The following is a 16,903-nucleotide window of genomic DNA, read 5'->3' as shown; positions in this document are numbered from 1 at the left end:
CTCTTGAAATATTTCAAGAGATTCTCCTTGGGACTGGGAATGTAACTCGATGGTAGAGTACTTGTCTCATATACATGACAGACCCTTGGTAAAACACACACTCGTGCGTGCGTGCGTGCGTGCGTGTGTATGACCCCTTCTGTGTGTCTGTCTCACTCTCTGTCTTGGTCTTTCCTTCTGTCTCACTTTTTCTTCCTCTCTCTCCTTTTTTCTCATTTACCCAAGAAGTTTCTGTGTGATCAGACTTCAACTCTCACAAGTGAGAAACTACTGCCTAAGTCACAAATAACCCCCTAGCTCCTTCATTCTCCTTATAGTCTTAGCAGCTCAGGCAAAAATGATGCTTCAAAGCTCATCTCATCTGAGGAGCATCATGAAGCATCCCCACTTCTCTCTCCTTTGACTTCCCATGTCTCTTCTGCTGACGTTTTGTTTGCACCACTAAGCTTTCAATGCTGGGATTCTTCAGCTATGCTTAAAGAATCAGCTCCATTTCTCCAGTGTGGATGAGCTCTGATGTGAAGTAATTCTCCATTAAATTCTAGCTCTGCTACCTAAAACTATAATGACTTGAGCAAATTAAATAAACTTCAACCCTAAAAGGAAGGCTGTCTAATAATATCTACTTTGCAATGTATTAGGAGCAATGAAATAAAAACTATTCTGTAGGAGGAAAGCACCAAGTGTCATTTTGTCATACAAATTCTCAATACTAGTTTCTTTTCTTTCTTTTATAGGATAATTCAAACAGTATTACCTTTGGGCTGGGGAAATGGCTCAGTGGATAAAGTGCTTGCCATGCAAGAGTGAGGTCTGAAGTTCAGATCTCTAGAACCCACATAAAGCTGGATGCACCTGTACACATTTGTAATCACAGCATGCTATGGCTAGATCAGAGGTGGAGAAGGGAATCTGCAAAAGCTTATGGGCTAGCTAGCCTGGCATATGCAACTGAAACTACAAAGAAATCCTGCCTCAATCAAGGTTGAGAGTGAAGACTAACACTAGAGAGGTTGTGTTCTGATCTACACGTACACCAGGGCATATGCAGATCTGTATTCAGACATACACATGAACATGTACACACATATACACACTAAACACACACTTTTTAAAAAGTATCATCTTTGCTATAGTTTGGATCTTAAATGTCCCCTAATACTATGCCACGCTCATATGCTAAAGGCATGGTCCTGGGTGGTGTCACCAGTAGATGAAAAGACTTTAAGAGGGAGGGCCTATGTAGGTCATTGAGGGTGAGCCCTTGAAAGAGATACTGGGACCCCAGCCTTTTCTCCTCTCTTTCCTTCTCAGCAGAAATGAGGTGAGCAAGCTTTTATTTACTGTGCCTTTCTGCTTTGACATTCTGCTTATCACAAACCCAAAAACAATGCAGCCAAATAAATGATTGTAGGCTGGAACTTTAACTCAACACAAATCATTCTTCAAAGTTCCAGAACAAAACACTATGCCTTCAATGTAAACTCAAACTTCAATGACTGACCCATGTACCTAGCAACCTGGACATGACAAAGACAACTCAAACTCGATGTCCAGTACTACCAAGCAAAGAAGTTTTTATATTATAAACTCCTAGGAGGAGCTGTATCTGTCATTGTCACCTCTTCATTTATAAAGCTTGGCTCCTAACAAATATTTGCTGACTGAGTGGGCGATACCTGAGTGCCAATGTCCTCAGTGCCTTAAACTGGCCCTTCTTCCCAGAACCTCCAATGAGAACTACTATAATCTAGTCCTGAAACCCTGGGTGTTCTTGAGGCTAGAGAGATGACTCCATCATTGAAAGCACTGTCTGCTCTTCCAGAGGACATGGATTCAATTCCTGGCACCTACATGGCAGCTTACAACTGCCTGCAATTCCAGTTCCAGGGGAGCCAATGCCCTACCCCCTGCAGGCACCAGGCACACACGTGATACAAGGACATGTGCAGGTAAAACACCCATACACACAACACAGTTTTCATATAAATGAGGCTGGGTATTTTGACTATCATCTAATTATTATTCTCACCCTTTGTCTAGTTTGACCCTGTTTTAGCTATGTTCATAGGGAAAAAGAACTTTACACAGTTGGTGCTAAACAAGAGTATCAGGACATAGTAAACTTTCAACAAGCCAAACATAAAGTGTGTGTGTGTGTGTGTGTGTGTGTGTGTGTGTGTGTGTGTATGGTATTCAATATCTTTGGTTATAGCCACTTTCATATATTTATAGACTAGAGTGTAGTTCCTTCTTGTAAACCATTCTTTGTTTACATATAAGAAGTAAAACAAGAATTGAGGTTTGATTACCCCCAAAGACTCCATTCAAAGGTCAGGGCTGATCTATACTAACACTTACTTATAAAACCAATGTTTACTTATGATCTCATATATTCAAGACATTTAATTAATAAGATACAAATTATACATATACATAGATATATGCTTCAAAAAACAATGTCACCAAACTTTAGCTATCGGCTAAATGTTCAGTCATTAGATAGGACACATGGTCTTGAAAAACAAATATTTAGCTTACAAAACAAAAATTTACCACTTTTTCTTTCAAATTAGCCAAAAACATAATTCACATGAATCTGTCAATCTTACTTGTTTGCTCAGGACACCTTTGCCATCTGTGTCAGCTAAATCCCAAATCTGAAATTTAGGAGGAAAACAGAATCAATCTTTGTATATATTTTAACAAAAATCATTTAAAAGATAAATCAAGTCCCTGTAATTTGTAACTTTATGATCTATATAAACAGATCTAAGAATCATTAAAGATTATTCAATGCAACTCTTTCAACCACATGAAGGCCTAGGTTAGATGATCTGACTTAAGAACACTAAAGGAATGAGGGAAAAATTAAACCCAAGTCCCAACTTCTAGTCAAATGTCCTTTCACCAGCCCAGGGCTTAACTGTGAATAAAGTGTGTCTACTGAAACACACTACTCTGATTTTAATTCTTATTAAGATGATTTTTTTCCCTTTGGAGAGTTAATGTTTATCTGTGAATCACAAAATTATTAATATTGAATATTTTTCAAGATTTCTAATTATCATATATCAATGTAATACATAACAATTTGGCACGAGAGGGACTTTCCACCTCTGTTCTTTCCAGTCCCTCAGTCACTCTACTTTGTACATTAAATACGGGCAGCTTTACAAAAGGAACAAGGATAGGTCCAACTGTTTGAGTAGACAGCAAGTTTCCTTACTCTGCACTGCCTCTTCCCAATACCCAAATGCACAATTCCTTCCTCACTTCATCCTAGTCAAATGTGATGGTTCTAAAATGTTCCACATCACTTTAATTTTCAAAAGGATAAATTAATACACCATAACACCCCATCCTATTACTTGAACTGCTTCTATAACTCAGTCTAACTTGCCTGTCTCTTGACTGTATCCTTCTGAATCTACTTGCAGTTTCATTATGCTTCTACATATTCATGCAAAATCTAGTTATAATAAACACATACTACCTTTCCAAGAATCAAGTCTGGAAGCCCTGACTTTTTCAGGAATGCAGCAGCATCTAACGCCAACACCCTTCCAGTATTGCCTGCCTCAACCTGAAAAGATAGAAACAGGAAGCAGACAATAAAACACAAAATCAAAATTACCACTACTTCTCTGTCTCCCCTCCCTACCATAAGAACTGGAACCAGAATCCTTCTGCTAACAAGGGCAAGGACTCTGCAGAGTCTTAAAAGAATGGTGCCATCTAGACAGGAGTCAATTTGTAAAACGTGTGTCTCTCATGTCTATTATCCAAGTTTAAAAAAAAAAAAAAAAAAGCTCAGGAAAGCAAATGAGTAGTCAGAACATGAACTAGATCTTCTAACCCCTCATTTTTATGGTTGTCATTTAAATGCCAATAAAAGAAAAAAGTTACTCTTGAGGTCTTCTGACAAACTGAAATAGTTCTTTATGTTACCTGCCTCTTCAAATAGTTTTAGATCAACTGCTTTTATATCTACTCTTAGAAACTGTAATATTAGAAAAAAAAAATCAAAGCAGTATCAGCTCTAAACCAAGCAGTAAGTCATGACAACGTTCAAATATTTAGTTTATCTAGTACTTAAGAGAAACAAATCATTTTCATTGATGGGGACTTTCCTTTAAGACAGAATGCAATCATAAGAAACAAGAAAACAAAACAAGAACAACAAAAACCCAAAACTCATTTTTGTAAAGATTTTTCTAAATTTCTATTTGTAAATATGAAGAGTAAATCTTTAAAAAGTCAAGGGAAAGGAAATATTATTCTAGGATATTCATGAACCAGTTGTGTTTCTAGTTTAGTTAAAAGACTAAATTTTTGGGGTGGAGAGATGTCTCAGTCGTAAAGAACACAGAGGTCGAGTTCAATTTCCAGCAATCACATGGTGGTTCACAACCATCTGAAATGGGGTGTGATGCCCTCTTCTGGTGTGTCTGAAGACTGCAACAGTGTACTCAGTTACATAAAATAAATTAATTAATTTTTTTAAAAAAGAAAAAGACTAGATTTTCTGTAAATACACAAAGTATTCTACCCAGTCCAGTACCAGCAAAGACTCAAAAGAAGAAAATACCTTCTAAAGGAAAGAACAGGCCAGAGGCACTCAGCAAAAATAAAAAATAAGAAAAAACACAGCTGCCTAATCCTGTAATTTTGGGGGAAGAAGGAAGTACAGAAAGCATCAGGAAACATGCATTTGAACTCTCTAGAACTACGTTTCTTTGCCTGCTTACTTCCTAACCATGGCAGGAAAGGAACATTCACATCCAGCATATCAATACACTCAAAGAAAACATAGATTGAATTCATTAAATATTTATATACTGTATCCTAATATGGAATCTTATAATCTTCCATTCTTGCAGTCATTAGAAACAAATTAAGAACATCCTTTTACTTCACCTTACAGGCAGTTTCTATAGTCCTGGTTCCTGCAAAAGGCTGTCTGCTATAAACTACAAGCTAGAATCTATGTCCTCAACAAGGTTTCAAAGTTTCACAATGGATTTAAATTTCAACACTTAAAAAGAATAGACCTGTGGGCTGAGAACACAGCTTAGTGGTAGAGCACTTACCTAGCATGTATAAAGCCTTATGTTTGATTCTCAGTATAGTAAAAGAAAAAGAATAATAAAAAGCAGACACAAGTCGGGCGTGGTAGCGCACGCCCTTAATCCCAGCACTCGGGAGGCAGAGGTGGTCGGATTTCTGAGTTTAAGGTCAGCCTGGTCTACAAAGTGAGTTCCAGGACAGCCAGAGCTATACAGAGAAACCCTGTCTCAAAAAAAACAAACCAAAACAAAAAAGCAGACACAATGGCACACGCCTTTTTGTTTGTTTTTGTTTTTTATTTATTTTTTAAATTTATTTACATTTCAAGTGTTAGCCCCTTACCCAGTTCCCACCCCCCAACCACCTATTCAATCCCTTCTGTGAGGGTGTTCCTCCACCCACCCACCCACTCCTGCCTCCCCACCCTCGATTCCCCTACACTGGGGCATCTATCAAGCCTTCATAGGACCAAGGACCTGTCCTCTCATTGATGCCTGACAAAGCCTTCCACTGCTACATATGCAGCCGGAGCCATGTGTACTCCCTGGCTGGTAGGGCACATGCCTTTTTAAAAACTATTTTATGTGTGTGTTGTTTTGCCTGCACATATATCTGTGTACCACATATGTGCCAATACCCACAGAGGCCAGAAGAGGGTATTGGATTCCGTGGAGCTGGAGTTACAAATGTTTTTGAGCCACTATATGGATGCTAGAAATTGATCTCAGATCCCCTGGAAAAGAATAACCAGTGTTGTCACCTCCTGGGCCACCTCTCCAATCCCAGCACAGCCTTTATCCCAACACTTGGGAAAAGACAAGAGAATTGGAAATTCAAGACACACCTCCATTACACAGTAAATTTCAAAGCCAGTCTGCGCTGCATAAAATCATGACTCAATAGCCAGGTGTGGTGGCTGTGGTGCTTCCCTTTACTCCCAGCACTCCAGAGGCAGAACAGGGGCAGACATCTCTGAATTTGAGGCCAGCCTGGTCTACAGATTGATTTCCAGAACAGCCAGCCAGAGCTACACAGAGAAAGCCTGTCTTTTAAAAAAATAAAAAAAATAAAAGACCTCATTTCAAAAAGGAGAGAAAAAGACACCTAAAGACTTTTAGTCTATACTAGTACACTGAAATAGGCCTCTGGCCTCTTTTTAGCCTGGAAGCTGATGTACTACACCAAAGCAAACTCCTGAACAAATCGTTTACAATGTAATGGTGCTTATTGTTTGACATGGCATTGGGATTTTGCTTTACTTTTCAGGCATTAGAGGTTGAGCTCAAGGTCTCCCATATGGAGACCCTCTACTGCGATGCATATACGCAGCTCTGTATTAGAATTATTTGATTTGATTTTTTAAAAGATAAGTTTTTGCTATGTTACCTAAGCTAACTCTGAACTAGCCAGCTCAAGTGATCCTCCTGCCTCACACCATTTCCCTTTTTCTCTTCTTTTCTTTTTCTGTTGTTTTGCGGGTGTGGGGGGTAATCTTTTAAATCAATTTTTTAAAATTATTTCTCTGTGTATGTGCTGGGGGCAGGGGCATGGCATGTGTGTAGAGGTCAGGTTACCAGGCTCTTACAGCAGGTGCCTTTACCTGGGCAGGCATGGCAAGAATAGGGGAAACCCTATTCTTTTTTCATCTTCGTTTTGGTTTTAGTTTTGTTTTGTTTTGTTTTGTTTTGTTTTGTTTTGTTTTTTGCTTCAAAAGCCAAAGTCTCATGTAGCCCAGGCTAACCTTAAACTCCTGACCCTCTCCCACCCCATCTGCACTTCCCAAGGGCTGGGATCACAGGTATTCCATAATGCCCAAGTCTTTTTTTTTACAGGCAAGAGTCTCATTATGTAACCCAGGCTAGCCATAAACTCATGATACTCTTGTCTCAGCATGCATCAAACTCCAGTGTAAGTGAAGATGACTCCGATCCTGTCTCTACCTCCCAAGTTCTTGATCACCGTGTATACAACTATACCTGCCTAGGGAAACCTTAAAGATGTCATTCCCCCACCCTCACCTCACCTCCACTGCTTGGGACAGAACCCTCAGCTTTGTACATAGTAAACAAGCAGTCTATCAGTAAGGTACACCCTCATATCAAAAATATGTGAAAAAAGTACTTTTTTTTTTCTTCTTAGTAATGCTATCTCACTACTTAATTAGTAGGATCCACTTTAGTAACCTGATAGAAACATTTTCCAATAGGACCTGATTTCTTTGATACATCAGAGTATCAAAACAGTAATTCTTACTAAAAGACAACTTTTTATGACAATATAATAAATCACAAAGAGTCAACAACTTCTTTGGCTTTTTAAAAGGACATAATTAAATGAATCAAGTATATAATACAAGGCCATATTTAAGAACAATTCTTTTTTATTGTGCTAGGACAAGCTATCTGTAAAAAATAGTGAGTTGCTGTGGAGTCAATATCTATAAATCTCTCCTAGAAAGACTGAGCATGCACGGTGAGGGGAAAGAGATGGTTCTGTCAGCCTTAGAGCCTGAGTATGGGAGCATGAACTCAAGTAAAAGGCTGGAGATGGTGGTGACCTATAATTCCTGCTATGGTGAAAAGAAATTCTGAAACAGGTGGATCCCAGATCCCAGCTCAATGGCCTGCTAGCTTAGCACATTTGACCAAAGACAGATCTTGTCTCAAACAGAAGGTGAAGGACACCTGAGTAAAGACACCTTCATATGCAAACATACACACACACACAAAGAATGAAAAATGTTGGTTTTATAAAGTTTCACCACCACAAGTATTAAGGGTTTTTTTAGCTAAGAACTTTAGTATATCTGGGGAAAACTCAATTCTTTTATTCATAACAAATGGAAATATGGTAAAAAAAAAATTTCTAAGGTTTAGATCCTAACCTAAAGCCAGAAGAACAAATAAGAAAAGTTTCAAAGTTCAATAAAAAAACAGTAATGAAGCCAGAAATGGTGGCAAACACCTATAACTCTATCATTTCAGAGGTAAAGGTAGGACGACAGCAATTCAGGACAACCTCTGGTACACAGCAAGTTTGAGGTCATCTTGGGCTACAATGACACCTTGTCCCCAGCCCATCCTCCCTGCAATCCCAGCACTGGGGAAGCTCAGGAAGGGGGATCTAAAATTTAAAGGAAGTCTGGCTACACAACAAGACTCTATAAAAATTATAACCAACACTGGCATGTTGTGGGCATTGCTGTCTACAACAGGAATCTCAGCACTTGAGAAGTAAAGACAGGAGGATCAGAAGTACAAAGTTATCCTCAACGCCATCATGGATAAAATCTCATATCAAAAAGATTTAAAAAACAAAACAAAACAAAAAAAGCATAAAGTCAAATTGAGCACAATGGCACAGACCTGTAATCCCCGATACTCATGAGGAAGAGGCAGGAGAATGACCTGAGCCCTCATGTCCAAGACCTTCCTGAACAACAAGAATCCCACTCTTGGGCTGGTGAGATGACTCAGTGGGTAAGAGCACCCGACTGCTCTTCCGAAGGTCTGGAGTTCAAATCCCAGCAACCACATGATGGCTCACAACCATCTGTAACAAGATCTGACTCCCTCTTCTGGAGTGTCTGAAGACAGCTACAGTGTACTTACATATAATAAGTAAATAAATCTTAAAAAAAAAATTTTTTTTAAAAAGTTTTAAAAAAAAAAGAATCCCACTCTTAAGAAATGTGTGCATGTATGTGCTTAAAATTAAAACTACATCAGACTCTACATATTTCTAAGAATTAGACTTAGAAGCTACTAAGTAGTACACAGTCCTAGACTTCCAAGTCAAAACCAAAGGGATCTCTGTATTGGCTAACTGGTATCTGCTGAAATGAGCTAGACTGCAAGCCAAATGAGACCAATCTTTTCTATAATTAAGTGAGTTTTCTGTGAAATGAGTACACAGAAATGAGCAAACAAAACTGGGCACAGGAGCACATACTTGTAATCACAACACTTGGAAGGCAGAGGCAGAAAGTTCAAGGTCATACTCTGCACTTAATGAGTTCAAGGCCAGCCTAGCATGCATAAAACTGTCTCAAAAATATTGAGAGAGAGAGAGACAGAGACAGAGAGAGACACAGAGAGAGAGAGAGAGACACAGAGAGAGAGAGAGAGAGAGAGAGAGAGAGAGAGAGAGAGAGAGAGAGAGAGAGAAACATGAGTAATTGAAACCATCTAGAACATCAGTACATTATCTGATCTAAAATATGTGTGTGTTCCTGGTTAGTTTTTTAATAAGACTTTAAACTGTGGAATGAGAAATTATAGAACTCTATTAGAATGCAAATTATTCTTGTCCATACACATGCAAATGAATTTTCTGGTTGAGTATCACTAGGACTCACATTCTCATTTTCACTTTTAGTGCTTTTCAAAGTTGGGTATCACACAGCTCACACTGGCTTCAAACTCATTATGTAACCCAGGATTATCTTGAACTCTTGATCCTCTTGCTTCCTCCTTTAAGTGCTAGGATTAACAAATATTATCACATCTTGTTTTTGTATTCTTTATTTTATATCTGAATGTTTCCCTGAGTTTTATTAATTAATAAAAGCCTTGATACAAGTTTTGTTTGGTTGATTGGTTCTGCAGTTCTGGGAATTAAACCTAGGTCTTTGTGTATGTTGAACATGTAATCTGCCAAAGAGTTACACCTCAGCCCATACTCAATTCATGTGTGTGACAGCCATGCTTTCAGTCTGTAAAACATACTTAAATAAGACAGGTGTAACAGCACACACCTATAATCTCAACACTAGAGGCTGATGCAGGAGGGTTGTGACAAGTCAGACTATGTGCCAGGCCATCCAGACTATGGAGCAAGAACCAACCACCAAACCATCAAACAAACAAACAAACATATAATAGTTATATCTCTTTGGCTTACACATTAATTTGGATATTTTTATCTGAATGAGTGGGTCTAATATTCTAAAGATTTTTTTAACACTAATATTTAAGGTAACTAAATTCTCTTTCATTTTCCTGAGAACTAATTGCTAGTGTCTGGTATAAGCCTATAATCTCAGCACACAGGAGATTGAGATAGGATTACGTAACTTTAATTTTTTCAAATCCTATCTTTAATGATGGTTCTTAAATGCTTTAACCTCTTTTATTGCCCACCACTCACCAGAGGTGGTGGGAAAGAAAGGATGCTGAGGGTGAAGTGGACCTGTTTGGAAAGCTTCTTTGGAGCAACTCCATCTCTGCTGTCTGGAAGTCAGCATTTCAGTTCACAGGTTAGCAGGCAGCAGTAGCTCGAACCACTCACAAACACTTCACAGATAAACCAGCAGTCCAGTTCTATACAGAGTCTGGTTAGCTACTGTGGTAACACAACCTAGCAGAGACAGCCAGCCTCAGCCTTGGCTCAAGTCAGCAGGAGATCAGTAGGAACACCAGAAGTTCTTGGCTGTGCGAAAACTTGAAACATCAAACATCACATGTCTTCCACATGCCGTGCCTCAGTACAGCTCTTGCCTCAGTGTGGGCATCCAATCAGCCCCGTCTGAAGAGTCCCAACAAATGCAGCTCAAATACTCAATGCAAGGCAGACCAATACGTGTTTGTTATTAGCAAAGAATCCTTCATTACATGTCCTTTCACGTGCTTGCTTTAGCAGAACATCTTTTCTCCTATGTCTGCTTCAGCAAAACATTCCTTCACAAGTCTGCCTTAGTCTTTCTTTCATCTGTGTCTACTTCAGGAAAACATTCCTTCACGTGTTTGCTCCATCAAAACACCATCCAACACAACTGACTTTCCAAAGAACCCTCAAGTTCCCACTTGAGGATTATGTACTAAAAGGCCAGCAGAGATCACCTAGTAGGACCCTCTCAAAACAAAGTCAGTATCAAGTACTCAAAGCTAGAGGCTAAAGCCCAAAAAATAGAAAGCATAACACATCAAACATATCTAGTGACTGCTTCTTGTGTGTGTGAATGCTTATCTACATGCATATAATCAACAATTGATAGCATATTTTATGGTCAATTCAGAATACAAATAATGAAATCTTACCTGTCTGTAGTATTTTTCATATACAGGATTCCCACTTGACAACTAAAATAGAAATAAATAGCAATTATATTTTATTCAATAACTTCTTGTGATATATAGTTGGCATTCATTCTAAAGATATTTGAAAAACAAAAACAAGATAAAAAGATCATTTTAGAAAGGTTGTTTTGGGGAAAGGGGTTTGTTCTTCTTTGGGGACAAGGAGGAGAATGAGTAACAGTCAGGTTACAAAGAACCAGGAGAACAAAGTCATAATTCTAACCAGAAACCCATATAACAGAAGTCAGTTTAGAGCTCTCTTCAAAATGCCCACCCTCTACCCAAGTATCCATGGTACTTAAAAATCAGTTCAAAATCTACTTCAATAAAGTAATCAGCCGAAGGTAAGGGATGCAATACAGAAGGAAAGCACTTGCCTAGCATGTAAAACGACATAAAATTGTGACCACAGCAACAACAAACAATCTGTGGTAAACAAACTGGAGTACTGATGATGATCTGATGTCACCAGACTTGAATTGCTTATCTGCAGGCAGTGCCACTCATTCCACACCCCCATTCAAAGGGTTCCTTGTTCAGCTAATGAACATAATAGCTCATCTGCAAGGCAGCCTCAAAGTATCAATGCTCAAAAGCTCAGGTCTGCCTGTACAGGAATATTGAGGAATGTTCAGGGCAAAGCAGGGCATCTATGAAAGTTCAAGGGTGTCAGGAAAGTAGGAATTTAATTATGGTAGGAAGAAAGAGGGTGAATCTACTTAGAAATAACATGTATGCATTCATTTAACAAAGCCCAGCTACATCTGTACAAAACAGGAAGAGGCATGGACATGGTGGTTGGTATATGCCTATGTACCTAGCTGAGGCCAGTATGACCTATACAGCAAGACCATGTCTCTCTCTCACACACACACATACAAGAAAAAAAAAAAAGAAGTGATGAACAAGAGATAACAGTATAACATTTTGTAGAAGATAATTTATAAAGAGCACCATTCATTTGCCATAGCAAACATGGTATAAGCTAAAGAAATGAGGATACTGAAAGGAAAACAAAGTCAAGAGTGATTGTGTGTGTGCGGTGTGTGTGTGTGTGTGTGTGTGTGTGTGTGTTTGTGTAAAGATAAGAACATAGGAAATAACTTAGGGTATAATTTTAAATAATTCAGTTGACAATCTGAATGTCCATGAAGGCAAAAAAAGGAGGGTACTATTTAAGAAAGATCTGATAGTCCTTATTAAGAGGTGAGGAGGAGGAAGAGCATGAGTAGAAATAAATATGCACAGTATGGAATATATACTGTGTATAAATCAGTATATACTCAAGATATATTATGTGTATACCAAGCATGTACACATATCCCATAGTTTCTGCTTTTCCACACAAAAAAGAAAACAAAACAAAAAAGAAACAAACAAACAAAACATTCTTTGATTTCAGTTTTGGGAGACAAGGTTTCTGTGTAGCTCTAGCTGTCTTGGAACTCACAGACATCCACCTGCCTCTGTCTCCTAAGTGCTGGGGTAAAAGGTGTGTGTCATCAGTCTCAGAGTTCATTTCTGAGAGAGAGAAATCAGAATACAAATTCCGGTTTTCCTACTCCAAGCAGATTTCTCACATTAAGAAATGAACTATTTTATTATCCATTACACTAAAATAATTAATATAAACCCAGATGGACTTAGTATACTTTCAGTGTATACTAACTCCTAGCCACGGTATATGCTAATAGGGGTTAAGTATTTTAACAACTTAAACAACTGACAGCATTTGAAAGACAAGTGATAATTCCATTTTGCTGTCTTGATTCTTTACAGATTCACCAGAACACCTTTCTTTCAAAGAAAATGAGCAGAGACATAGAAATGGCTCACTGTGCTGAGATGCCTGACAACCTGAGCTTCATCCCAGAATCCACATGGCAGAGGAAGAGAACTGACTTCCACAATCTGTCCTCCGACCTCCACACATAAGCCAGCACATTCCCCCATCAATATATAAATTAACTTATTTTTAAAAAAATTTTAATGAAAGAAAACCAAGCAGAGATTCATTAAAAGATATAGCCCCTGACACAAGAGACATGAATTAACTTCTTTAATGTCTTGTAAAATAGAAGAGTTTGCCAGTAGTGCTGTTAGCTATTTGGTAGAGTGGCTAGAAAAAGTGGTATATGCAGTGACACAGATCACCTGGCTACCAGCTAGCAATGTCAGTGGGAAAACATGTTAGGAACAAATCAACACTGTACAAAAAGCCAATGGTCTGAAAATTTGGTAGTTATTTTCCTATTCTTTGTAAAGTATACTTATAATTATCTGTTCTGCTGTTTTGTAACCACTGTTTCATTATCTACTATGAGCCCTTTTAGGAGCAACAAGCTAAAAAAAAAAAAAAAAAAAAACAACCAAATGCTGTTTAACACAGAACTAAGCACTTTTTCATTTCTCCAGAAAACAGACAGGGAAAACTTGCAGGAAACCTTCAAGGCTGCTTATTATGGAAGTTTCAGGGTCACAGTCAATGCTGAATGTCAACAGTCACAGATGCTTTTATATAGAGACAGTTGAAATGTTATGGATAAAGCTAGTATTGAATACAAATACTTCAACATGGCAACATAACAGGCTCATCAGATTTTAATAGCTGGAGTCTTTATAAATGTTAAAGTTGCCTTATAAATCTTGCCTAAGTGTCTTAGTGGTAAATCTTTTTAAAACTAAGTCCTCCAAAACTTGACAATATACTGTACAAAACCAGTTGGAAATCCTTTTTCAAGGATTAAAGTTCAATTAAAACAATATGAGACTCTGTCTTAAAAAAAAAAATGTGGGCTGGGGACATGGCTCAGTGAGGAGAGTTTCATGTGCATACATGGGAACCTCAGTTCAAATCCCCAACACCCACATAAAAGCCGGGCAGGTCATGTGTAACTACAAGCCCAGCATGAAGGAGAGACAGGTGGATCCCAGGAGGTTGCTGGCCAACCAGCCTAGAGGAAATGGAGAACTTCAAGCTCAGTGGGACCCTGTATCAAGGGAACAAGGTAGAGAACAAGAGAGAAAGACACTAGACATCCCCCTCTGACCTCTGCATGTACAAAAACACATGCACATGAATATATCACACACCCACAACACACACAAATGAAAATAGCTGCAAAAGAAACTTAGCTTTTGAAAATTAGCAACTACCAATTTTATTAACAACTTTTGCTAAGACAGTAATTGCAGATTTCACAAGCACAGGAGAGTGAACAAAATGGTGAGAAATAAAACAGAATAGAAGATTTCATTCTGGAATTCTTGTATTTTGCTCTGGAGTTAACTGCAATAATTCCATCAAGAGTCTTTCATTTTTAACTGCATAAATTTCTATTCTGTACTAGAAAGGAATAAAATATAAAATGTATACAAAATTCAGGATCTAATGATAGAACATGTGAAATCATCATAAACAGAGCACTTATAATCTCCCACTTATAATCCCAGTAACAGGGAAGTTGAGGCAAGAAGATGGATTCAAATTCAAGGCTGCCTAAGCTACATAATATCATGGCCAGCTTAGGCTACAGAGGTGAGAACCTATCTTTAAAAAGAAAAGAAACTAAATGGAACTATTTTACTTATCTACCAATACAATAAACTAGTCTGAATAGAGATAACCCCCAAATGTGTAGAATGTTAAATATTTGTAGCACTCCCTTTTCATTCTTAAAAATGTCTCAGTTTGAGGTTTTTTTTTAAAGTATATGATTGTACCTCTGTTGAGGGGCACCTGGGTTCTTTCCAGCTTCTGGCTATTATAAATAAGGCTGCTATGAACATAGTGGAGCATGTGTCCTTCTTATCTGTTGGAACATCTTCTGGATATATGCCCAGGAGAGGTATTGCGGGATCCTCCGGTAGTACTATGTCCAATTTTCTGAGGAACCGCCAAACTGATTTCCAGAGTGGTTGTACAAGCTTGCAATCCCAACAACAATGGAGGAGTGTTCCTCTTTCCCCACATCCTTGCCAGCATCTGCTGTCACCTGAATTTTTGATCTTAGCCATTCTGACTGGTGTGAGGTGGAATCTCAGGGTTGTTTAGATTTGCATTTCCCAGATGATTAAGGATGTTGAACATTTTTTCAGGTGCTTCTCAGCAATTCAGTATTCCTCAGGTGAGAATTCTTTGTTTAGCTCTGAGCCCCATTTTTTAATAGGGTTATTTGACTTTCTGGAGTCCACCTTCTTGAGTTCTTTATATATATTGGATATTAGTCCCCTATCTGATTTAGGATAGGTAAAGATCCTTTCCCAATCTGTTGGTGGCCTTTTTGTCTTACTGACGGTGTCTTTTGCCTTGCAAAAGCTTTGCAATTTTATGAAGTCCCATTTGTCAATTCTCGATCTTACAGCACAAGCCATTGCTGTTCTATTCAGGAATTCCCCCCCTGTACCCATATCTTCGAGGGTTTTCCCTACTTTCTCCTCTATAAGTTTCAGTGTCTCTGGTTTTATGTGGAGTTCCTTAATCCACTTAGATTTGACCTTAGGAGATAGGAATGGGTCAATTCGCATTCTTCTACATGATAACCTCCAGTTGTGCCAGCATCATTTGTTGAAAATGCTGTCTTTTTTCCACTGGATGGTTTTTCCACTTGTCAAAGATCAAGTGACCATAGGTGTGTGGGTTCATTTCTGGGTCTTCAATTCCATTCCATTGGTCTACTTGTCTGTCGCTATACCAGTACCATGCATTTTTTTTTTTATCACAATTGCTCTGTAGTACAGCTTTAGGTCAGGCATGGTGATTCCACCAAAGGTTCTTTTATCCTTGAGAAGAGTTTTTGCTATCCTAGGTTTTTTGTTATTCCAGATGAATTTGCAGATTGCCCTTTCTAAATCATTGAAGAATTGAGTTGGAATTTTGATGGGGATTGCATTGAATCTGTAGATTGCTTTTGGCAAGATAGCCATTTTTACTATATTGATCCTGCCAATCCATGAGCATGGGAGATCTTTCCATCTTCTAAGAGATCTTCTTTAATTTCTTTCTTCAAAGACTTGAAGTTCTTATCATACAGATCTTTCACAATGAAGTACTACTCAGCTATTAAAAAGAATAAATTTATGAAATTCCTAGGCAAATGGATGGACCTGGAGGGCATCATCCTGAGTGAGGTAACCCAATCACAAAAGAACTCACACAAAATGTACTCACTGATAAGTGGGTATTAGCCCAGAAACTTAGAATACCCAAGATATAAGACACAATTTGCTAAAGGCATGAAACTCAAGAAGAACGAAGACCAAAGTGTGGACACTTTGCCCCTTCTTAGAATTGGAAACAAAACACCCATGGAAGGAGTTACAGAGACAAAGTTTGGAGCTGAGATGAAAGGATAGACCATCTAGAGACTGCCATATCCGGGGACCCATCCCATAATCAGCTTCCAAACGCTGACACCATTGCATACACTAGCAAGATTTTGCTGAAAGGACCCAGATATGGCTGTCTCTTGTGAGACTATGCCGGGGCCTGGCAAACACAGAAGTGGATGCTCACAGTCACCTATTGGATGGATCACAGGGCCCCCAATGGAGAAGCTAGAGAAAGTACCCAAGGAGCTGAAGGGATCTGCAATCCTATAGGTGGAACAACATTATGAACTAACCAATACCCCCCCCCCCCAGCTCGTATCTCTACCTGCATATGTATCAGAAGATGGCCTAGTCGGACATCAGTGGAAAGAGAGGCCCATTGGTCGTGCAAACTTTATATGCCTCAATAGAGGGGAACGCCAGGG

General features: G+C 38.6%; 1 protein-coding gene across 6 annotated transcripts in view; it reads right to left on the bottom strand.

Moving 5' to 3' along the window:
* Eps15 (epidermal growth factor receptor pathway substrate 15) overlaps positions 1 to 16,903 on the bottom strand; it is a 107,643-nt gene that overhangs the window by 79,481 nt on the left and 11,259 nt on the right. For all 6 annotated transcript variants that reach the window (XM_017319956.2, XM_006502738.2, XM_006502740.3 and 3 more), the window contains exons 2-4: positions 11,109 to 11,150; positions 3,497 to 3,586; positions 2,613 to 2,660 (exon numbers count right to left, since the gene is read on the bottom strand). In XM_017319956.2, the coding sequence (XP_017175445.1) occupies positions 2,613 to 2,660; positions 3,497 to 3,586; positions 11,109 to 11,150 (180 nt within the window). The remainder of the gene's footprint in view (positions 1 to 2,612; positions 2,661 to 3,496; positions 3,587 to 11,108; positions 11,151 to 16,903) is intronic.

This window comes from Mus musculus, chromosome 4 (assembly GCF_000001635.26).
Source record: "Mus musculus strain C57BL/6J chromosome 4, GRCm38.p6 C57BL/6J".
NCBI classification, from domain to species: Eukaryota; Metazoa; Chordata; class Mammalia; order Rodentia; family Muridae; genus Mus; species Mus musculus.
This window is presented reverse-complemented; position numbering and strand designations above follow the sequence as displayed.